Source organism: Magallana gigas, chromosome 7, assembly GCF_963853765.1.
Source record: "Magallana gigas chromosome 7, xbMagGiga1.1, whole genome shotgun sequence".
Classification (NCBI taxonomy): domain Eukaryota; kingdom Metazoa; phylum Mollusca; class Bivalvia; order Ostreida; family Ostreidae; genus Magallana; species Magallana gigas.
In genome coordinates, this window is record NC_088859.1 from 46,177,881 (window position 1) to 46,196,236 (window position 18,356).

The following is an 18,356-nucleotide window of genomic DNA, read 5'->3' on the forward strand; positions in this document are numbered from 1 at the left end:
CACATGACAACAACAAAGAAGTTCTCTCCCTTTTCACCGGAAGCACGTGCGGATTGCTGGAAGGATAACGAAGGATCGTAAACAATTCTACAGAGTGGGGAACGTCATACCGAAGAACGTTAAACTCCAAGCGTTAGTAGATCAAATGTGAGGGAGTAAATCACTGTATGAGAGAGGAAAATGTTTATTAATTATCAAATTAACTTTAATGCAAAGGGTGAATTCATTGATAATTAGGATGTCAGATGCATACAGTAAAACCCAATTGTAATGAAGTCCTGTTTACCCTTACGCTTAATTCGTAATATACGCTTACCCAGTTGGATGAAGAGATAATATATAATATATGCAAGTTCAATTACTGTTATATAGATCCAACAGTGGGGGTTAAGGAATTAAAATATAAAATAATTCTGTACCGCTCTATCATTTTGTAATAATTAAATGCATGGAGAGAAAATTTTAATATAGAATTAAGTTGCATATGTTGAAACATATAAATGGGAGTCAAGCTTTTAAATAGGAATTGGTAATCACTGTAAATTCCTAATTTAAATGTGAGGAATTAACGTCTGCGTAAAATTGCAAGAAGCACTTCTCAGGGATTTCTATTTTTTCGGACAGATGCAATTAAACTATTTGGAATTTTAAAACAATTTGGCATTCGCAATTTTATATTCTTGCGATTTGATGCATAACAGTGAAATTGCGGAATTAAGTACTGACGTAAAATAAGGAATCTACTGTAAACATGCACCTAGCAAGTGGGAGGGCCCAAGCTGAAAACAGCATACACAAAAATGAACAAAATTAAAAAGCAAAATTTATGAAACAGGTGAAATTTTTTTTTATATTAGAACTTGGATATTATCAAATAGGAACAAAAGAGAAATAATGCAGTCAGACAAGATGGGGCATGTCTATGAGATTTAGCTGACAATGATGCAAGATATGTACATGTTCCTGCTATGTACGCTTGCCTGCAAACATACTCACCATAAAACATCATAATACAAAACCCTATAGGCTTATCTGGAACCGACAATTATTGGATTGAAAGATTTATAAATCTTTTTAAAAAGAAATTTGATAACTTTTTTTTTTTTTAGGTGAAAACAATATACATTGTATTATTATTATTCTTCACCTCTACAGGACTCAACACCAAATCACTTTTATCTGTAAATTTGTTTTATTTGATATGTTTATTATGAACATCTCATGAAATCATGAAGAATTTTGCAGGGGAGTGGCAAGAACCCTACAAAACTTGTTGATTTACTGTATTTATATGTATTTTTAATCATTACACTATAATAGCATTTCAAAGAGTGTGTATGCTTTACATCATCATATATAAACTGTTTGATAACTTAATGAAATAATATGAATTTAAAAGCTTTGGTTTAATTAAAACAGAATGATTCCAACCAATGGCTAAGATTACAGGGGAACAGTGGACGAAGCTAAAGAGCTTGCTACAGCTGAGGGGCTTTGTCACTGAAAAGTCAGCGGACCAGAGGGGATGTATATACAAGTTTGGTCCAGCGGGAACCCTACTGAAGAACAACATACGACGGACATGGCAAGTTGATTTACTCTATATTACTTTCAGGATTATCTATATATATCTAGAAATTTGATAATTAAAAATCAACTTAAAATTAATGTTTCTACAATTAAATTTTAGTTAAAATAAATCAACCAAATGAGACGTGAACAAATTTTTCACACTGAAGTTTTACATCTGAAGAGAAGACTTATATTTTTAATGTCAGTATTAATAAATAATAATCTTGAAAAAACCTGTTACAAACTATAAGAATCTATTACAGTAAAACTCGGTTATAGCGAAGTCCTAGGAACCAATGGATTTACTTCGTTATATCCTTTATATAATGAATCGGTAATAATAACTTTTGCGAATTCACTATATACATTTTTTCTTTCACCATACTATATTTTTTTTTTGCTGATTGAGGCATAAAATAAAAATACATTATGTTGATACCTTTCTACATGTAATTGTTTTGTGAATTGAAAAATTTAATATTTGAAAATAAATTTAATCTAACTTTTATGTTAAATGGCAGTGCAATTTTTTTTTTATTTTTTAAAAGAGATTCGTAATAAAAGTGTTAAATTTCGTTATTATTCATCTCTACAAGACTCAAAACCAGTTCGCTATATCCATAAATTTGTTATTTCTGAATTCATTATAAACATAAAATTTTGCAAAGATTTTATAAGAATTTTACAGAGGAAATAAAAAAAAATTCGCTATATCCAAGAATTCGCTATATCTGTGTTCGTACTAAACGAGTTTTACTGTACTCTTTATTATTAACACTTAGGTGTGTTGATTGGGTTTTTACAGAGATCAAGATATATAAGAATGAATTATCAAAAAAAAAATCAGGATTTCTGCAGTATGATCGAAAGAAATTAAGATAATGAATTACATCAAATAATGAACCTCAATGAATACCGGTATATGGATATGGCAATATAAAAAATCCTGAAAGTTTTAAATGCACTCATAACATGTAAACATTGTACACATGTAATTCCAGGTGGGACTGGGTGGTGGTGAAACAAGACTGGAAGGTGTTCCCAGTGGAGGGAGAAATCCTCAAGTAAGATTTGTCTCCCTTACTGCAATTCTGTTCACGCTCACATAAACTGTAATAGAATAACATCAGTTTACATCAGTGTATCATTTGTTGTGTTTTAGATAACTTTGTTAGAACAGTTTCATTTGCATTATTAGGTCAGATGATGCTTTGAGAAAAGACTTTAAAGAGGGTAAGGTTGGACACTATGTACATATGTATTAATTGGCTTTTTTTCCAATGTTGCAAATATTTATTCACATGGTGCCATGTATTCAGAATATTGAATGCTGTTATTTAACAGAATGCTTGGATCACTTTGGAGACATTCACAAGATGTTCAACACAACTCTTCCATTTTCTTTGGTACATACTGGTGAATGTTTCAAACAGACTGCTAACAAACCGCATCATTTCCTTTTTGAGTGAGTTTGATTGATTTAGCAAATTAATAATTGCAATTGTCTGACTAAAATAGGATATTTTTTTTCAAATTGAAAAAATTGATAATACTCTGATTATTATTGGGTACTATTCTGTTTGATATTTATATGTTGTTCGTATCTATACATTCAGCTCCAGAGAAATTTGATTATTATTGGGTAATATTCTGTTTGATATTTATATGTTTTTCGTATCTTTAAATTATTACTGGGTACTATTCTGTTTGATTTTTATATGTTGTTCGTATCTTTACATTCAGCTCCAGAGAAATGACCAATCTTGTGTCATTCAATTTCTGCAGATCGCAACTATCAGTTCAGAAGTTTGATCAGCTGGTGACATCACGTTTAATGTGGTGGCGCAAGGTGGGTTTATGAAACAAAAGCTTTCAAATAGTCTCACTAAATAGCAAAAGATCTCAGAAGAAGTTACAAAGATTCTTCAGATAGTGCATGTAGCAAAAAAAAAAAGATTCCCTAAAAAAGAATTGAGATTTTATTTAAAATCATGTCTATAAATGTATATAATTAAATATTAAATAGATAAAAACCTTCAAACCATATAAATAGAGTTTTAATTTGTTCGGCAATATGCACATTTAATTTAGTCCCGATACTACCCTGTACTACAAGGGGGACATGTTAACAAAAGCAAGGGAAAAAAAGTACTGGTAGTCAGTTTCCAAGTTCTATGTCATTCTTAATGCACATAAAATAAAGCTTGATCGAAAAACCTTCTCTGGAACCTGAAGTATTTCATTTTTTCTTCTGTAGTTTGCAGAAAACCCCTCCAGTTTTTTAGAGAGTGAATCAAAGGAAGAGGAAAATGTCATCAATATACTGTACGAGTTTCCATGGGGACAGGATTCGGTGGAGGTGATCAGGAATCATGGGAGCCAATTTCTGGAATCTTCAAGCCCTGCTGTCTTGGAGTTAATGTCGTCCAATCAAAACTCAAAGGTACAATATCTGATATGTTTATTGATAAGATGTCACTCATCAGATTTGTGTTATAAGTATTTTCTGTAAATATTGCATGAAAAATATACTTTGGCAGTAAATTGTTTTAGAACACAATTGTTTTTAATTTTATACAACTCATTGTAAATTTGTGATAGTAATTTAATTATTTTTTTTATGGGTACATGTACACATACATCTATTTATATATTTACAATAGACATGTAGTTTTATACATGTAAATGTATGTAAACATGTAAGATGTTGCCCCATATTGAGTCGCCCTTAAAAAAAAGTTCTGTTTAAAAATCACGCTCTTTTAATATGCCAATTGATATGCTCACTGACAATGAAAAGAAATGACAGAAAATAAAACGAGAATTTTTTTCCAGTGTTCAGACAATATATTATCTCTAATTGTCCATGCAATTTTTTACAACCATGATAAAGTTTGTGAAGTCCTTAGTTATTTTCAAAAAATATACACCTCGATTTATTTTCTACCACCTGCATTTTTCTTTACAGAACTCGGTTGAAAATTCTCATTCTCTTCCGTCAGTGATCGAGTGTAATATGTTCTTGGAGGGAGGCATGCTGGCATACCTAATAGATGCCTACACAGAGAAAAGGACATTCTCACTGGACAGTGATTCTGAGAATAAAGGCAAAATAGCAAGAACAGTACGATAAAAATCCCTTCAACTTATGTTTATCCCTCAAGACATCCTCACAGATTATTTACAGTTATTTATTTTTGACAAAGTTTATGAGCATCAAGTAGAGTTAACTTAAAAGTATGGCCTCTCCAGATGAAGCATGTATTATTTCATGAGACAACATAAAAAAAACCTGCTTGACCAACTGCTTAAATGGCTTTCTCATTACCAAGAGACCCTTCATGAGTTATTGACATATATTTTTTCTAGATACCCTTTAATAAAACTAAAGTAAAACTTGTTAAGTACGAACACAGATATAGCAAATTCTCAGATATAGCGAGGTGTTTTTGAGTCCCCAGTAAAATACTTAACAAACCTTTGCAAAATTTTATGGTTATAACGAATTCGGATATAACAAATTTACGAATATAGCGTCCAGTAGAAGTGAATAATAACGAAATTTAACACTTTTTAATATAACAAATTACTTTACAGTTTAAAAAAGTTTTCACTACTATTTAACATAATAGTTTGAATGAATTTATTTTCATATAAATTTTTTGATTCACAATCCGATCATTAATTAAAAGGTATCAAAGTTATTCATATTTATTCTAAGCTTCAATTAGTTAAAATTATAGTCTGGTGAAAGAAAACATGACATATGTAGTGAATTTGCTATAGTTAATACTACGAATTCGTTATACTGATATAACAAATAACGGATATAATGAAGTAAATCCATTGGTCCTTAGAACTTCGCTATAACCTAGGTTACTGTATACACTTGAATAGTTTCAATTAGCAAGTTGATAGGGACAGAAACAGGTTATTAACTGAAACTTACTTCCCCTAAAATTACCACCAAAATTTTTTTGGTTACATAAAACAATTAAAACAATTTTACCCAAGTTTCTGTTTGAATATGGACTCTGAAGTACATAATTGAGCCTGCAGTACCTTACTTGTAACCTTGTTGATACACACTGTCTCTCCAGGTTCTACAACTGCATCCCGCCTTTGCCCCTTACAATGTGTCCATAGCTGTGACAGAGGGTATGAACCCCACCCTCCAGCGGGTCATCAAACAAGTCAGTAAGGAGATTCACCAGTCCAACATCTTGTCTTTAGATGTCAGCTCCAACAGTGACTCCCTGGAGAATCAGTTTATCAGGCTAGTCACTGTACTCGTATATTATCAAGGTTTTGAAAATGTACTGTGTATTAGGATAAAGTGGTGTTGAAAGTTTTAACAAATTTCATTTAAAATCTTTATAATTGGGAAATTCAGCAGATCCTATTTTTCTGCCCTTCTCCTAGTAATGATAGACTTTTGATCATTATGTCTGTATGCTTTCTTAACAGGAATGATGAGCTGGGAATCCCCTTCAGTGTTGTAATAGATGAAGACACGATTGACATGGCCTCTATTGGGGTGAGACACCGAGACAGCACCCTGAAGGTGAGGGAGAATATCATACAATTAATTGATTGACAGGGCTCGATGGTCGCGGGGTTTTTGTGGTTGTTTAAATGAATTTAAATACTCTTGTAGTCAATCAGTTGATTTGGATATATGTAAAAATGTAAGTTAAACATATTGGACATTGATGATATATTTCTAATTTTCATTCGACTTTGCTTAATACTTATTTTAATTCAGGTTTCAGAGAGACATTTTGAGGTTATATATATTCCTTACATTGTTGTATTGCAATTATTTTGTAGGAGAAAATTCACATTACAGAAATAAAGGACTTTATACAGAGACAAATCCAGTTCATCTAGGAGCAATGGAATATTCATTTCTTTTCCAAAAAACTGAAAATGACAGTCAAAGGAATTGCTGATGAAATATGATTTATACACATGCACTGTACATATAAGTATACATCCAACCAAATGCATGTCTATAGTTATTACACTGAATAATTATATATCGGTACATGTTGCATATATTTAAACAGTAACATGCTTTCTTTGGTGATTCATGTGGGTATAGTTATCTAGCCTTGCAGAATAATACATAGCTTGCGTTAGCAGGCTGTGTAAATTCTTCTGCAATGCTTGATATATACCTTCATGGCCCCCCGTAGATCACAAAAAAAATCATTTTACTGTTTATATTTACATCTATCTCTGAATCATAAAATCATTATTTGTAATAAGTATGTGAATTATTATTATTACCAATAGAATTACACAAAATGAACAACAAATTAACCTTACATATGAAGGTTACTACAGTAACTACTACCTCTTGGAGATCTGAGGTCGGCCGTGGGAGTCCATAGTCTCCTTCAAATGGCTCTATCTAGTGTACTCAGGAATTCAGTAATTTGTGAAACAAGAAAAATTGGCATTTTTGTCATTCAGCACGGTTTTGTTTCAGCAAGTTCTTACTTCTGTAAAATTTCGCAAATTTAATAAAGTTGTGGCTTATAAGGTTTAATAATTGCCAGTGACTCAGTAGTTAGAATACTGACCCACATGTCACATGTCTTTGGGTTGAACCTTTGTAAAGTTAAGAGTTTATTTTAACTACATTTAAATATACCCAAAGATATTCTTGTTATGATCCGCTCCTCCTCTCGTTAAAGAGAAACAAAAAATGAGGAGCGGATTGTTGAAGATATTTTGGAAAATGATATCGTGTATGGAGTCGGCTGAGATTTTTCTTGCACAAAAGTCCAAGAATAAACTATGTGGCTGTGCTATTTGAAAGGAAGAACAGGGGCGTACAAGGCGTTGCATATCCCCCACTCGGAGCAATGAAGACGAACGAATTTCAATTCAAGTTAGAATATTAATTTTTGACTTGTATGGATTGTTTTCATTATAAATTTCACGCTGGAAGTCAATATTGTACTTTCATTCTATATAAACACGACAGGTATTGGTTTCCAAATTCAGATGCACATCGTTTTTAGCTCACCTGAGCTGAAAGCTCAAGTGAGCTTTTCTGATCAAAATTTGTCCGTTGTCTGTCGTCGGCGTTGCCGTTGTCGTTGAAAACTTTTCACATTTTATTCTTCTTCTCCAGAACCACTGGGCAGATTTCAACCAAATTTGGCACAAAGCATCACTGGGTGAAGGGGATTCAAGTTTGTTCAAATGAAGGGCAACGCCCTCTTTAAAGGGGAGATAATTGAGAATTATTGAAAATTTGTTAGTATTTTTCAAAAATCTTCTTCTCAAAAACTATTTGGCCAGAAAAGCTTAAACTTGTGTGGAGGCATCCTCAGGTAGTGTAGATTCAAGTTTGTTCAAATCATAGTCCCTGGGGGTAGGGTGGGGCCATAATATGGGGATAAAGTTTTACATAGGAATGTATAGAGAATATCTTTAAAAATCTTCTTCTCAAAAACTATTTGGCCAGAAAAGCTAAAATTAAAGTGAAAGCATCCTGAGGTAGTGTGAATTCAAGTTTCTTCAAATCATAGTCCCTTGGGGTGTGGCGGGGCTACAATGGGGGAATGAATTTTTACATAGGAATATATAGAGAATTTCTTTAAAAATCTTCTTCTCAAAAACTATTAGGCCAGGAAAGCTCAAATATGAGTGGAAGCATCCTCAGGTAGTAAAAGTTCAAGTTTGTTCAAATCATGGTCCCCGGGGGTATGGCGGGGCCACAATGGGGGAATGGGTTTTTATATAGGAATATATAGAGAAAATCTTTAAAAATCTTTTTCTCAAAAACTATTAGGCCAGAAAAGCTCAAATTTGACCGGAAGCATCCTCAGATAATGTAGATTCAAGTTTGTTCAAATCATGGTCAGCGGAGGAAGGGTGGGGCCACAATTGGGGTATGAATTTTTATACAGGAATATATAGAAAGAATCTTTAAATTTGTGTTTTTAAACTATTACCCTAGGAAAGCTTAAATTGGCGTTTAAGCATCCTTAGATAGTGTAGATTCAAGTTTGTTCAAATCATAGTCCCTGGGGGTAGGGTGGGGCCACAATGGGGGATAAATTTTTATATATAGAGAAAATCTTTAAAAATCTTCGTCTGAAAACTATTAGGCCAGGAAAGCCCAAATTTGAGTGGAAGCATCCCCAGGTCGTATAGATTCAAGTTTGTTTAAATCATAGTCTCAGGGTACAGTGAGGCCACAATGGGGGATGAATTTTTACATAGGAATATATACAGAAAATCTTTAAGAATCTTCTTTTTAAAAACTATTTGGCCAGAAAAGCTTAAACTTGTGTAGAGGCATCCTCGGGTAGTGTATAAATTCAAGTTTGCAAAATCATTGTCCTTTGTTGGATGTTGCCACACGTAATGGCCTTTTTACAGTAGTATCATTACAGGAGAGGGTCTAGTTCCAATATTTCGGGGCTTACATTCTGGTTGCCACTGCTTCACCATGGATAGTTGTCAAATTGATTTTAATGTGAATGGATTAGTAAGTAACGTGGACGTACCAACTGACAGAGGATAACAGGAAAATAATAATCCATAAACAATCCGTATTTTTCGGCAAATAACTAGAAACCAAAATTATTATCATAGAATACAACATAGTATCTAACATAATTGAATATCAGTACTTCCTTTTAAAACTATTTTTATCTACCAATATCTTTTGCGTATACATTGTAAATGAATGAATAACAAACATTTTATTTACATGTTTCTGTTTGCCAAGGTATTCAAATAAAAGTCAAAGATGTAAAAAAAATTTCTAACCATCTCTCTAATAAGAAAACACTGACGATAGTCAGATAGGGAAATTGCATGCATTCAACTCCATAGCAAACAAATCTATGAGTAGAATGAACTTAATTCTAAGATTAGCAAAACTAAATAGCAATACATTTTCAAGTTCTTTAAGTGCCTTAGACAAAGCGCTATTTTGTTGGTAATTTTTGTTTGCTTTGTTCATTCTTATTTTTACAGTATTCATATATATCCCTAATATTTTTCAAAATACTAAAGTTTAAGATTGTAATCTGACATTTTGGTACTGTTTTTACAACATGTATGAATATAGGAATGTTATTAAGCATGCCATTCTGAAAATTTTATATTCGTTTTAAGAAGGTTCGATGCCTGTGGTAATTTTAATAGTATCTTATCTCCATGAGACCTTAAGAAGACCTGAAGCTCTAAAAAAAAGTATAGGGAATCATTTAAATTTTAAACTCAACATATTTGGATTATTTCTTAACAAAATAACAGTTTATGGGTTAAAATGTATATTATTTTCAAAAAATTCGACATATCTAATGGATAATTTACTTTGACTTAACGGTTAAATAAAATTCAATTAGTGGTATTAGAAAAAAAACCGATGGCTAATATCACGTGGTGGCACAAGTCATCTGGCCCATTAGGAAAGGAAAATAAAATTATATCTGACAAATATGATTTTTCCATTCTTTGATTTCCGCTTAAAATAATGAATCGTGTACATACCTGAAATTTCCAAAGATGATTAATGCAATTACAAGAAGTAATTTGAATAATGCGTATCCATTGATGTGGATGTACGTAATTATCTGTAAATTTGTTTTCCAAAATAAAATAAAAAAGTTTAATGATACATGAAGAAAAAAGTCAAATTAAAGTGAAAGATTATAGGGACATGGTCCAGAAATTTGTCAAAATTTGTTTTTCCGTTTTTGATGTTTACAATGCGTAAATAAAGCATTTCTCATAGTCAACCAAAATTTGAGTGTCAATCGTCTTGTTATAAGCGAGATACAGAGCTCACAGTTCTTTGGTGCGTAAACAAAACTCGTCTTTTTGTTTACATTCTGAAAGTTGACAACAAAATTTCAAGTTGAGATCTAAAAGCCATGTGACCACTTCAGGAACTGTTTCCTTATGTTTAAGGGGTATGTGTGGCCATCTTGTACATATGAGGATAAGAATGTGAACATTTTTTGAAGGGGCTTGTTTTTGTCCAAAACTGGCCAAAAATGTCACCAAAAGATATAAAAGCAATAAATATGAAGTCCTACATGTATTTTGTTTGAAAAGTATTCAAAAACAGGAGAATGCCTTTTTAATCATTCATAACGGCTGTCGAACTCCACAGCTACAGGCTTATTTTGATGATTTAAAAATCTGTTGTTGTATGCATAATTTGAAGCATTGTACACATTTAAATCGAATAAATAATTTTTGACCAAAATCGTGACCATGCCCGTTTCAGAAATGAAATACTTTAGCATTGTAAGCAATAAAAATAGAAATATCAAACTTGACCAAAATTGTGACCATGCCCTTTAAACTACTCCCCCGTACTTTTGTTACTCTTGTATTTTACACATGAAAGAGAATTGGAATAAACTGATATTAAATCGATTTCTTCATTTTATTTAGGTTTTAAGTTATAAAAAACAGTATTATTTATAAAATTAAGTTAGTCCTATACTCGGCACTAAATGGGCTCAATCATTAAAAGCTTAGCTTTAAATGATATATATACATTCTAGCAATACATATACAAAAGAAAATATGTATGTTTACATGCTAGTTTGTTTGTTATCACCTCTCAGACGGGTGTACCACCTTGCGAAAATTATTGACAATTATGAAATTTTCCAGACGTCCGTTTTTCCTAAAAAATAATGACCAATTTTGGGAAAATAAAACTGAACATACAAAATAGAGTATAAATATTTATATAAGCCATATCTACGAAAGACGAATAGGGCCACTTAAAAAAAATATTTTTATCTCGTAATTACGAGATAAGATCTCGTAATTACGAGTTAATCATCTCGTTATTACGAGAAAAGATCTCGTAATTACGAGAAAAGATCTCGTAATTACGAGTTAATTATCTCGTTATAACGATTTAATTATCTCGTTATTACGAGATCTTTTCTCGTAATTACGAGAAAAGATCTCGTTATTACGAGTTAATTATCTCGTTATTACGAGAAAAGATCTCGTAATTACGAGAAAAGATCTCGTAATTACGAGAAAAAATCACGTTATTACGAGAAAAGATCTCGTTATTACGAGTTAATTATCTCGTTATTACGAGAAAAGATCTATTTAAAATGTTGCGTTTCATTATTCTAATCTTTTTATGTAAAGTGTATGAACTACTGCAATGTCTTTTCTCGTAATAACGATATAATTTACTCGTAAAAACGAGATCTTTTCTCGTTATTACGAGATCTTTTCTCGTAATTACGAGATAATTAACTCGTAATAACGAGATCTGTTCTCGTTATTACGAGATCTTTTCTCGTAATTACGAGATCTTTTCTCGTAATTACGAGATAATTAACTCGTAATAACGAGATAATTTACTCGTAATAACGAGATCTTTTCTCGTAATTACGAGATAAAAATATTTTTTTATGTGGCCCTATTCGGCTTTCGTACATATCTCATCAATAATTTTGCGCAAATTTTTGTAAGTAAGTACGCTTTATGGACCTGATGTATCAAAATAGAATACAAAAAATGCAATGCTAGTATCGTGTTTGGTAATTTTTTTTACTATTTTATGGACTCAAACTTAAATTCATGGTGTTTATTCTATAGATTGACATCTTAGAAAACAGATTTGGTAAAATAAATTATATGTTGACGGATTACTTTTCACGCTATAAGCTCTAAACCAAGTAGACCCTGACGAAAAAATCCGTAAAAATCATATTTTGCTACAGTTTTCTGCCTAGATCTGTCAACAATGTTAGATATCATTTAAACATTAATTAATTGACGACTGATTAAATTCGAAATAGCTTCTGTCTCTAAATTTAAACCGGTTTTAGTAAAAGAAAAATAAAAATTCGGGGGTGGGGGGGGGGGGTGGGGGTCAAAACAAAGAAAATATAAGCATATACCTGAGATCCTGGTTAATCAGAAACTTCATTTTTCATTTTACTTTAACAAAATCGAGTTTCTCAACATTAATCATTTCTATCTCTCATAGAATACATATATTACCGTTCTAATTGCTTATTATTGCCATTGTTTACAACAGCGATGTAGAGCAAAATCAATACCGGGTATCAAAAACGCTTTGTAAAAGTCGAACAAATATTGTAAAATCCGTATTATGACGTAGTGTGATACTCGGACTACTTTAAAACGTTTAAAACAAATTATTTTAAAAATCTATGATAATTAAAATTATTAAAAAGTATAATATATGATATCAAATTTAAATGCAAATCAACTGAATATATGTAAAATATAATCACGTATCCTTGAAATAGGTTTGACATGCAACACTTTCATTTTGTTTTTGGTACTTTGGAAACATAAGGGACGTAACTCAATTTGGTGAAATAATGAGTTCCAGTTTTGCTATTGTTCCACTACTGACCATTAATTTTACATTTTCTAAAGGAAAAACTTATAAAAACAAGTCATGGTTTATTTGGATACTATTTTCGGCCGAGTTTCTGGGTTTTTCAGTAGCTTAGATATTAGATTGTCTTATTTAGTTATTTTCTGTAATATATTTTATTAAGAAGCTCCAAATATTTGCGTGTCATTCAGTAATTTTCTCGAAGACCTTTTTGCTCACCTTTCGGATTAGTAAAGAAATAAAACTATAGATGGTTCTGTGTACAGTCCCAATGGCTGTATTTCCTGGTAGATTGTAATTCGAATACTGTACGCTGTTGTATAATCGACCTTAGTGTGTAGAACAGTCCATTGTCAGTGTATAAAAGTATTATGTAGTATACTAGTTAATTATTCGTTTCATTGATTACTGTGTTAAATACTGGAACATGTATTTACAAGAGATTCATTTTGATTTTAGTTTGGGCTGGTGTTTTATCAAACGAGGTCCTCTGTCCAGATGGTAAACAGAGTTCCGTTTCGGTGCTGGCCAAATGAATGCTTATCTTGCAGTCATTGAACTTTTGAATTCGCACGAGACAAACAGAAAAGCCCACATTTTCAAATGAGCATTATTAAATTCACTTTGGTCTTAATTATTGAGTATCAAATATTTTCGAGTCAAAACTAGCCTGTATTTTAACTTTTGATAAACCAATAGAACCGTGCAAGAATGAAATAATAATGAACCGATAAAATTTGGTTTCTGTTGATGTTTAATGTCTGTTTAATCTGTTGTTCTTACTACGTATGGATAAAATAAAGTAAATTGTATGCAGATTGAATTCATTTCCCAGACGTAAAGCAGTAGAACAAGAACCATTAGTCTTTACCGACTTACGAAACTATCATCTGTTTATTTTATATATGGTGTGATATGAAATAAAACTCATTTACAACCTAGATGAAAGATTATAACATCCATGGTTCTTGATCGTCGAGCAATTACCGGAACAAATTTGATCTGAATAAATTATAACAGTATCATGAGTATTTAAAGCAGGGTTTTGAATATTATAGTACAATTAATTAAGTGGCTGAGAAATAGAATATTCTCTGTGTACTGTTATTAAATATTAAACGCTCTACACGGATGACATATGTTTGGCGGCATTCTCAAGACGTTTAAAATCGTTGTAATAAAATAATGCCCGATAAGATGATCGCATCTGACATTTCAAACGTCCTAAAGACACTGGTTGTGTTTTCATCAGCGTTCCAGAAATAAGAGATTTTTTTTCTTTTTTCTACCGAAGAATTATAGTGTTTGTAAATTATTCCAATGAACCTCCCTCTAATCAATACCCACAGCCAATTTTACATACGCCCTTTGAATAAACCCTTTTAAATTTCATCAGTTTCTTTTTTTCATATATATTTTCCACAATGTGAGGTAACTGAAGTTTTATTACCACCAACTAAAACTTATTTGGTTTAGTTAAACACTAACAGCGGAGGACGGGGGATTCCACAAATGAAATGTGGCAAAACTGAACCGTGTGCGAGTGAAATTAATTATTGATAGCAGTGTGTCGCGATTTTATTTTTACAGGAAAAAATGACACCAGTGATTTCCAATGAACCATTGGGGAGGACGATAACGACCCTGAAGTTGAAATAATGACATAGCCATATTTTTATATGGGTACCTGAACTTGATAATCGATTTATTAAAAATGAGCAAACGTGCGAAAATATTTCATAATATTTCAGTAAACGTAATTCTAATGAAAGTTTAAACATTATTGTTTTATTGATTTATCGATAAGCATTGAAAACGAAATTTTTTTTACACCAAGACTCTCTCTCTCTCTCTCTCTCTCTCTCTCTCTCTCATAAGTAGGACTTTCAGAAAAGTTACAGTCTTCCATAATCTGCCTCTGATTTTCCGCATAAATTTATGAGAAAGAATGATAAGGTCCTTATTTTAGAGTGTTCCAAACAATGTTTTCTGACTGAACAAGAAAAATTATACTATTCTCTTTAGATTTAATTAAGAAATCAAATACAATAGTTAATAAGTTCATCAGGATATTGACTTGGTTGATAAAGTGATTCTTAAAATATTTTTAATGATGATTTTTCCCTTAAAATATAAACGCTTAAGAATGTTAAATTGTTCAGAATGGTTAACATTGCATTGGTTTTATGTTTAAAAATGAAACTGCAACCACTATAATCGTTAGAACGTCAGAAATACGACCTTTTTACCCGATAAAAAGTTTACACAGAAACGAACGTTCTTGCTTTTCTGTGGGTTCGTATGTGGCAAATACTGTCATAATATATTAACCGATCAAAATACATAATTAGGCTTGTCATTACAATATCGTGAACAATGATTTCACTTGTTCCATCTGGGATTCCGTGCTGTCTATTTTTCAATCTAACGAATAGGCACTTGCTAACGCAAATATCTTAGATATGGTACAACAAATCAACAAACCATTCAGAAGGCAACATGCCAATGATAACTATCAAATTGTCGGAGTGGATTTTCTGAATCAATACCCGTTGTATTACATTTTTTTTCAACTAGATTTTTTTCCAAAAGTAAAGCAGCAATTATATAAAAAATTTGAAATCGTTGTTTTTTTTAAGTGTGAAAAGTCTTGATAAGAGTTAATTAACCTTGTTTTTATCAAGTTTAACCATGTAAGAACGATAATCAAATAATATCATTATACCGCTACTTTTGTTTGTTTTTGCAATTCAACCTAGATAACACAGTATCAAAGTCCTTTAATGAAATGGATAATGTCCTGTTGACATTTATTTTGAAACCATTAACCAAAGACCTCTTATCATTAAGTTACGTCATCATCATTTAGAACTCCACACAATCACACTAAATTAGGATAGTTATGCTTATATATTTAAGACGGAAAGAAAGAAAGGCTTAATCAATACCTTCGTGATTTCATTCCCTGAGGTCTGAGGTCTAATGATTATCTTGTATGAGTTCAAGTTACGGTTTCTTTGGCGATTCTACTGTTGAGCATTTTTTATCAAATGCAACGTCGAATGAAAAGCCTTATTTATGTATTAATTAACCGATGGCTCGCAAGGACACCATTAGAGGAAGAAATAAAGTACTTGCAGATGAGTGTCTGCAAACTTCAATTTATGTCAATTATTATTAAGTACTGTGCTAAGTGTAGTGTTTAAGCCGAGATTTAGATGATGATAATGGCTTCAAGGACAAATAATTGTTAAAAATCAAGAGTCGGAAGTATTGTATGTTCTTTACCTTCTGTCTTGTGTTTCCTGTTGAGGTCACTTGACGGGCTGACTACATGTGTATGTGATTTATTCTATAAGTGATAATTAATGAAATCTATTTGCTGGAATAAAAAAATACCGCTTGATCTTATCAAATTTACGCAACACAGTCATAAAGGACAACATTTTCTTATTTCCAATCTACTAATCCATTTAGTCATAACAGTTTGACATCTGTTCCTTTCAAAGTTCCAAACGTTAATACGAGGAATTGTGTTTTTGTTGTGTTTTTTAATTGAAGGTACAAGAAAATGTTGTAACTAAGACATCGGTATTATTTTATAAATGGAACTTCGACAAGCTTTTTTCACAGCAAAACTGAATCAGAGAACTATTTGATCAATTTCTTGCTTGATGACAAATAACAGAACTGTTTCTTCCTTTTCAGAGCACAAGCCTCTGAATTTCTATCAATAATATAAGCCGTTAAATGTAGGGGAAAAGAAAGATATATACCCTATCTATATCTATATCTATATATCTATATATCTATATATATATATATATATATATATATATATATATATATATATATACACGTATTTATATATAGTTATGGTATATGGTCTCCCCCTACATTTAACGGCTTATTGATAGAAAGAGGCCTGTGTTTAGAGTAACAATTTCATTAACTTTTTACATTTTTCACAAAAATTAAACAAAACTTACATAAAGAAGACTATTCAAATGATCTAAATGATAAAAATTATCGGACAACACAATGTGCCAAAGACAATATGCAATTGCTTTTTAAAAAAAAAATTATGTCTTTTTGCAAAAAAGTAAAAACCGTTTTTGATTTGTTCATCATGAAACAACTTTATCTGTTGTTATTATACCCCCCGCAAACGAAGTTTGGGGGGGGGGGTATATAGGAATCACCTTGTCCGTCTGTCCGTCCGTCCGTCTGTCCGTCCGTCTGTCTGTGCAATCGTGTCCGGTCCATATCTTTCTTATGGAGAAACATTGGAAGTTCTTACTTCACACAAAGATTGCTTATGACCTAAGGGTGTGTCATGACCTTGACCCAAGGTCTTTCGGGCAAGGTCAAGGTCACTGGCAGAAAAAATACAAAATTCGTGTCCAGTGCATATCTTTCTTATTGAGAAACATTGGAAGTTCTTAATTCACACAAAGATTGCTTATAACCTAAGGGTGTGTCATGACCTTGACCCAAGGTCATTCGGGCAAGGTCAAGGTTACTGGCAGAAAAAATACAAAAATTCGTGTCCGGTCCATATCTTTCGTATGGAGAAACATTGGAAGTTCTTACTTCACACAAAGATTGCTTATGACCTAAGGGTGTGTCATGACCTTGACCCAAGGTCATTGAGGCAAGGTTAAGGTCACTGGCAGAAAAAGTGCAAAATTTGTGTCCGGCCCATATCTTTCTTATGGAGAAACATTGGAAGTTCTTAATTCACACAAAGATTGCTTATGACCTAAGGGTGTGTCATGACCATGATCCAAGGTCATTCGGGCAAGGTCAAGGTCGTTGGGAAAATAGTGCAAAATTCGTGTCTGGTTATTATCTTTCTTATGGAGAAGCATTGAATGTTCTTACTTTACACAAATATTGCTTAGGACCAAAGGGTGTGTCATGACCTTGACCCAAGGTCATTTGGGCAAGGTTAAGGTCACTGGCAGAAAAAGAGCAAAATTCGTGTCTGGTCATTATCTTTCTTATGGAGAAGCATTGAATGTTCTTTCTTCACACAAATATTGCTTATGACCAACAGTTTTAAAAAAAATAGAGCAGTTGTTATTTAAAGAAAATTGACGGTGAAATAGATTCATCCAATACTTTCTATAATTGGAAAAATACACGCATTATGATTTTTATCTTAGCGGGGGGTATCAATTGTGAGCTTGCTCACAGTACCTCTAGTTATTATTGTCTGAATATGAAATGTGGTGAGAGAGTTCCACAAAATCCAAAGTCCAAAGGAAAAATACAAAACGGAAGCAGAGCAAACACGGACCATTACAAAAACTAGAGGTATGATCAGGTGCCATGGAGGAGTGGACATCTTCTGCTGACCGGTCACACCCGCCGTGTGTACTTTGTCGTAATT

At 32.2% G+C, this 18,356-nt stretch overlaps 1 protein-coding gene across 2 annotated transcripts; it reads left to right on the forward strand.

Annotated features, from left to right (window-relative positions):
- Positions 1–13: 13 nt before the first annotated feature.
- Positions 14–6,843, forward strand: LOC105348648 (DNA polymerase subunit gamma-2). 2 transcript variants are annotated; one of them, XM_066067350.1, is made up of 11 exons: positions 14–132; positions 1,420–1,585; positions 2,574–2,636; positions 2,771–2,805; positions 2,917–3,037; positions 3,316–3,421; positions 3,830–4,015; positions 4,541–4,696; positions 5,673–5,848; positions 6,040–6,136; positions 6,403–6,843. In XM_066067350.1, exons 2-11 carry the CDS (start codon positions 1,434–1,436, stop codon positions 6,460–6,462), a joined length of 1,152 nt encoding a protein of 383 aa, XP_065923422.1. In that variant the 5' UTR covers positions 14–132; positions 1,420–1,433; the 3' UTR covers positions 6,463–6,843. The 2 variants fall into 2 exon arrangements, with proteins under 2 accessions (XP_065923422.1, XP_065923421.1); XM_066067349.1 differs by having other exon boundaries at positions 24–147.
- Positions 6,844–18,356: the final 11,513 nt, after the last annotated feature.

What these genes read in the sequence shown, in the direction of transcription:
- LOC105348648 (XM_066067350.1), top strand. Translation starts at nt 1,434, where the DNA reads ATGGCTAAGATTACAGGGGAACAGTGGACGAAGCTAAAGAGCTTGCTA. An exon ending in GTTTAATGTGGTGGCGCAAG is followed by an intron (nt 3,422 to 3,829) that starts GTGGGTTTATGA and finishes TTTCTTCTGTAG; the next exon opens with TTTGCAGAAAACCCCTCCAG. An exon ending in CTGGAGAATCAGTTTATCAG is followed by an intron (nt 5,849 to 6,039) that starts GCTAGTCACTGT and finishes CTTTCTTAACAG; the next exon opens with GAATGATGAGCTGGGAATCC.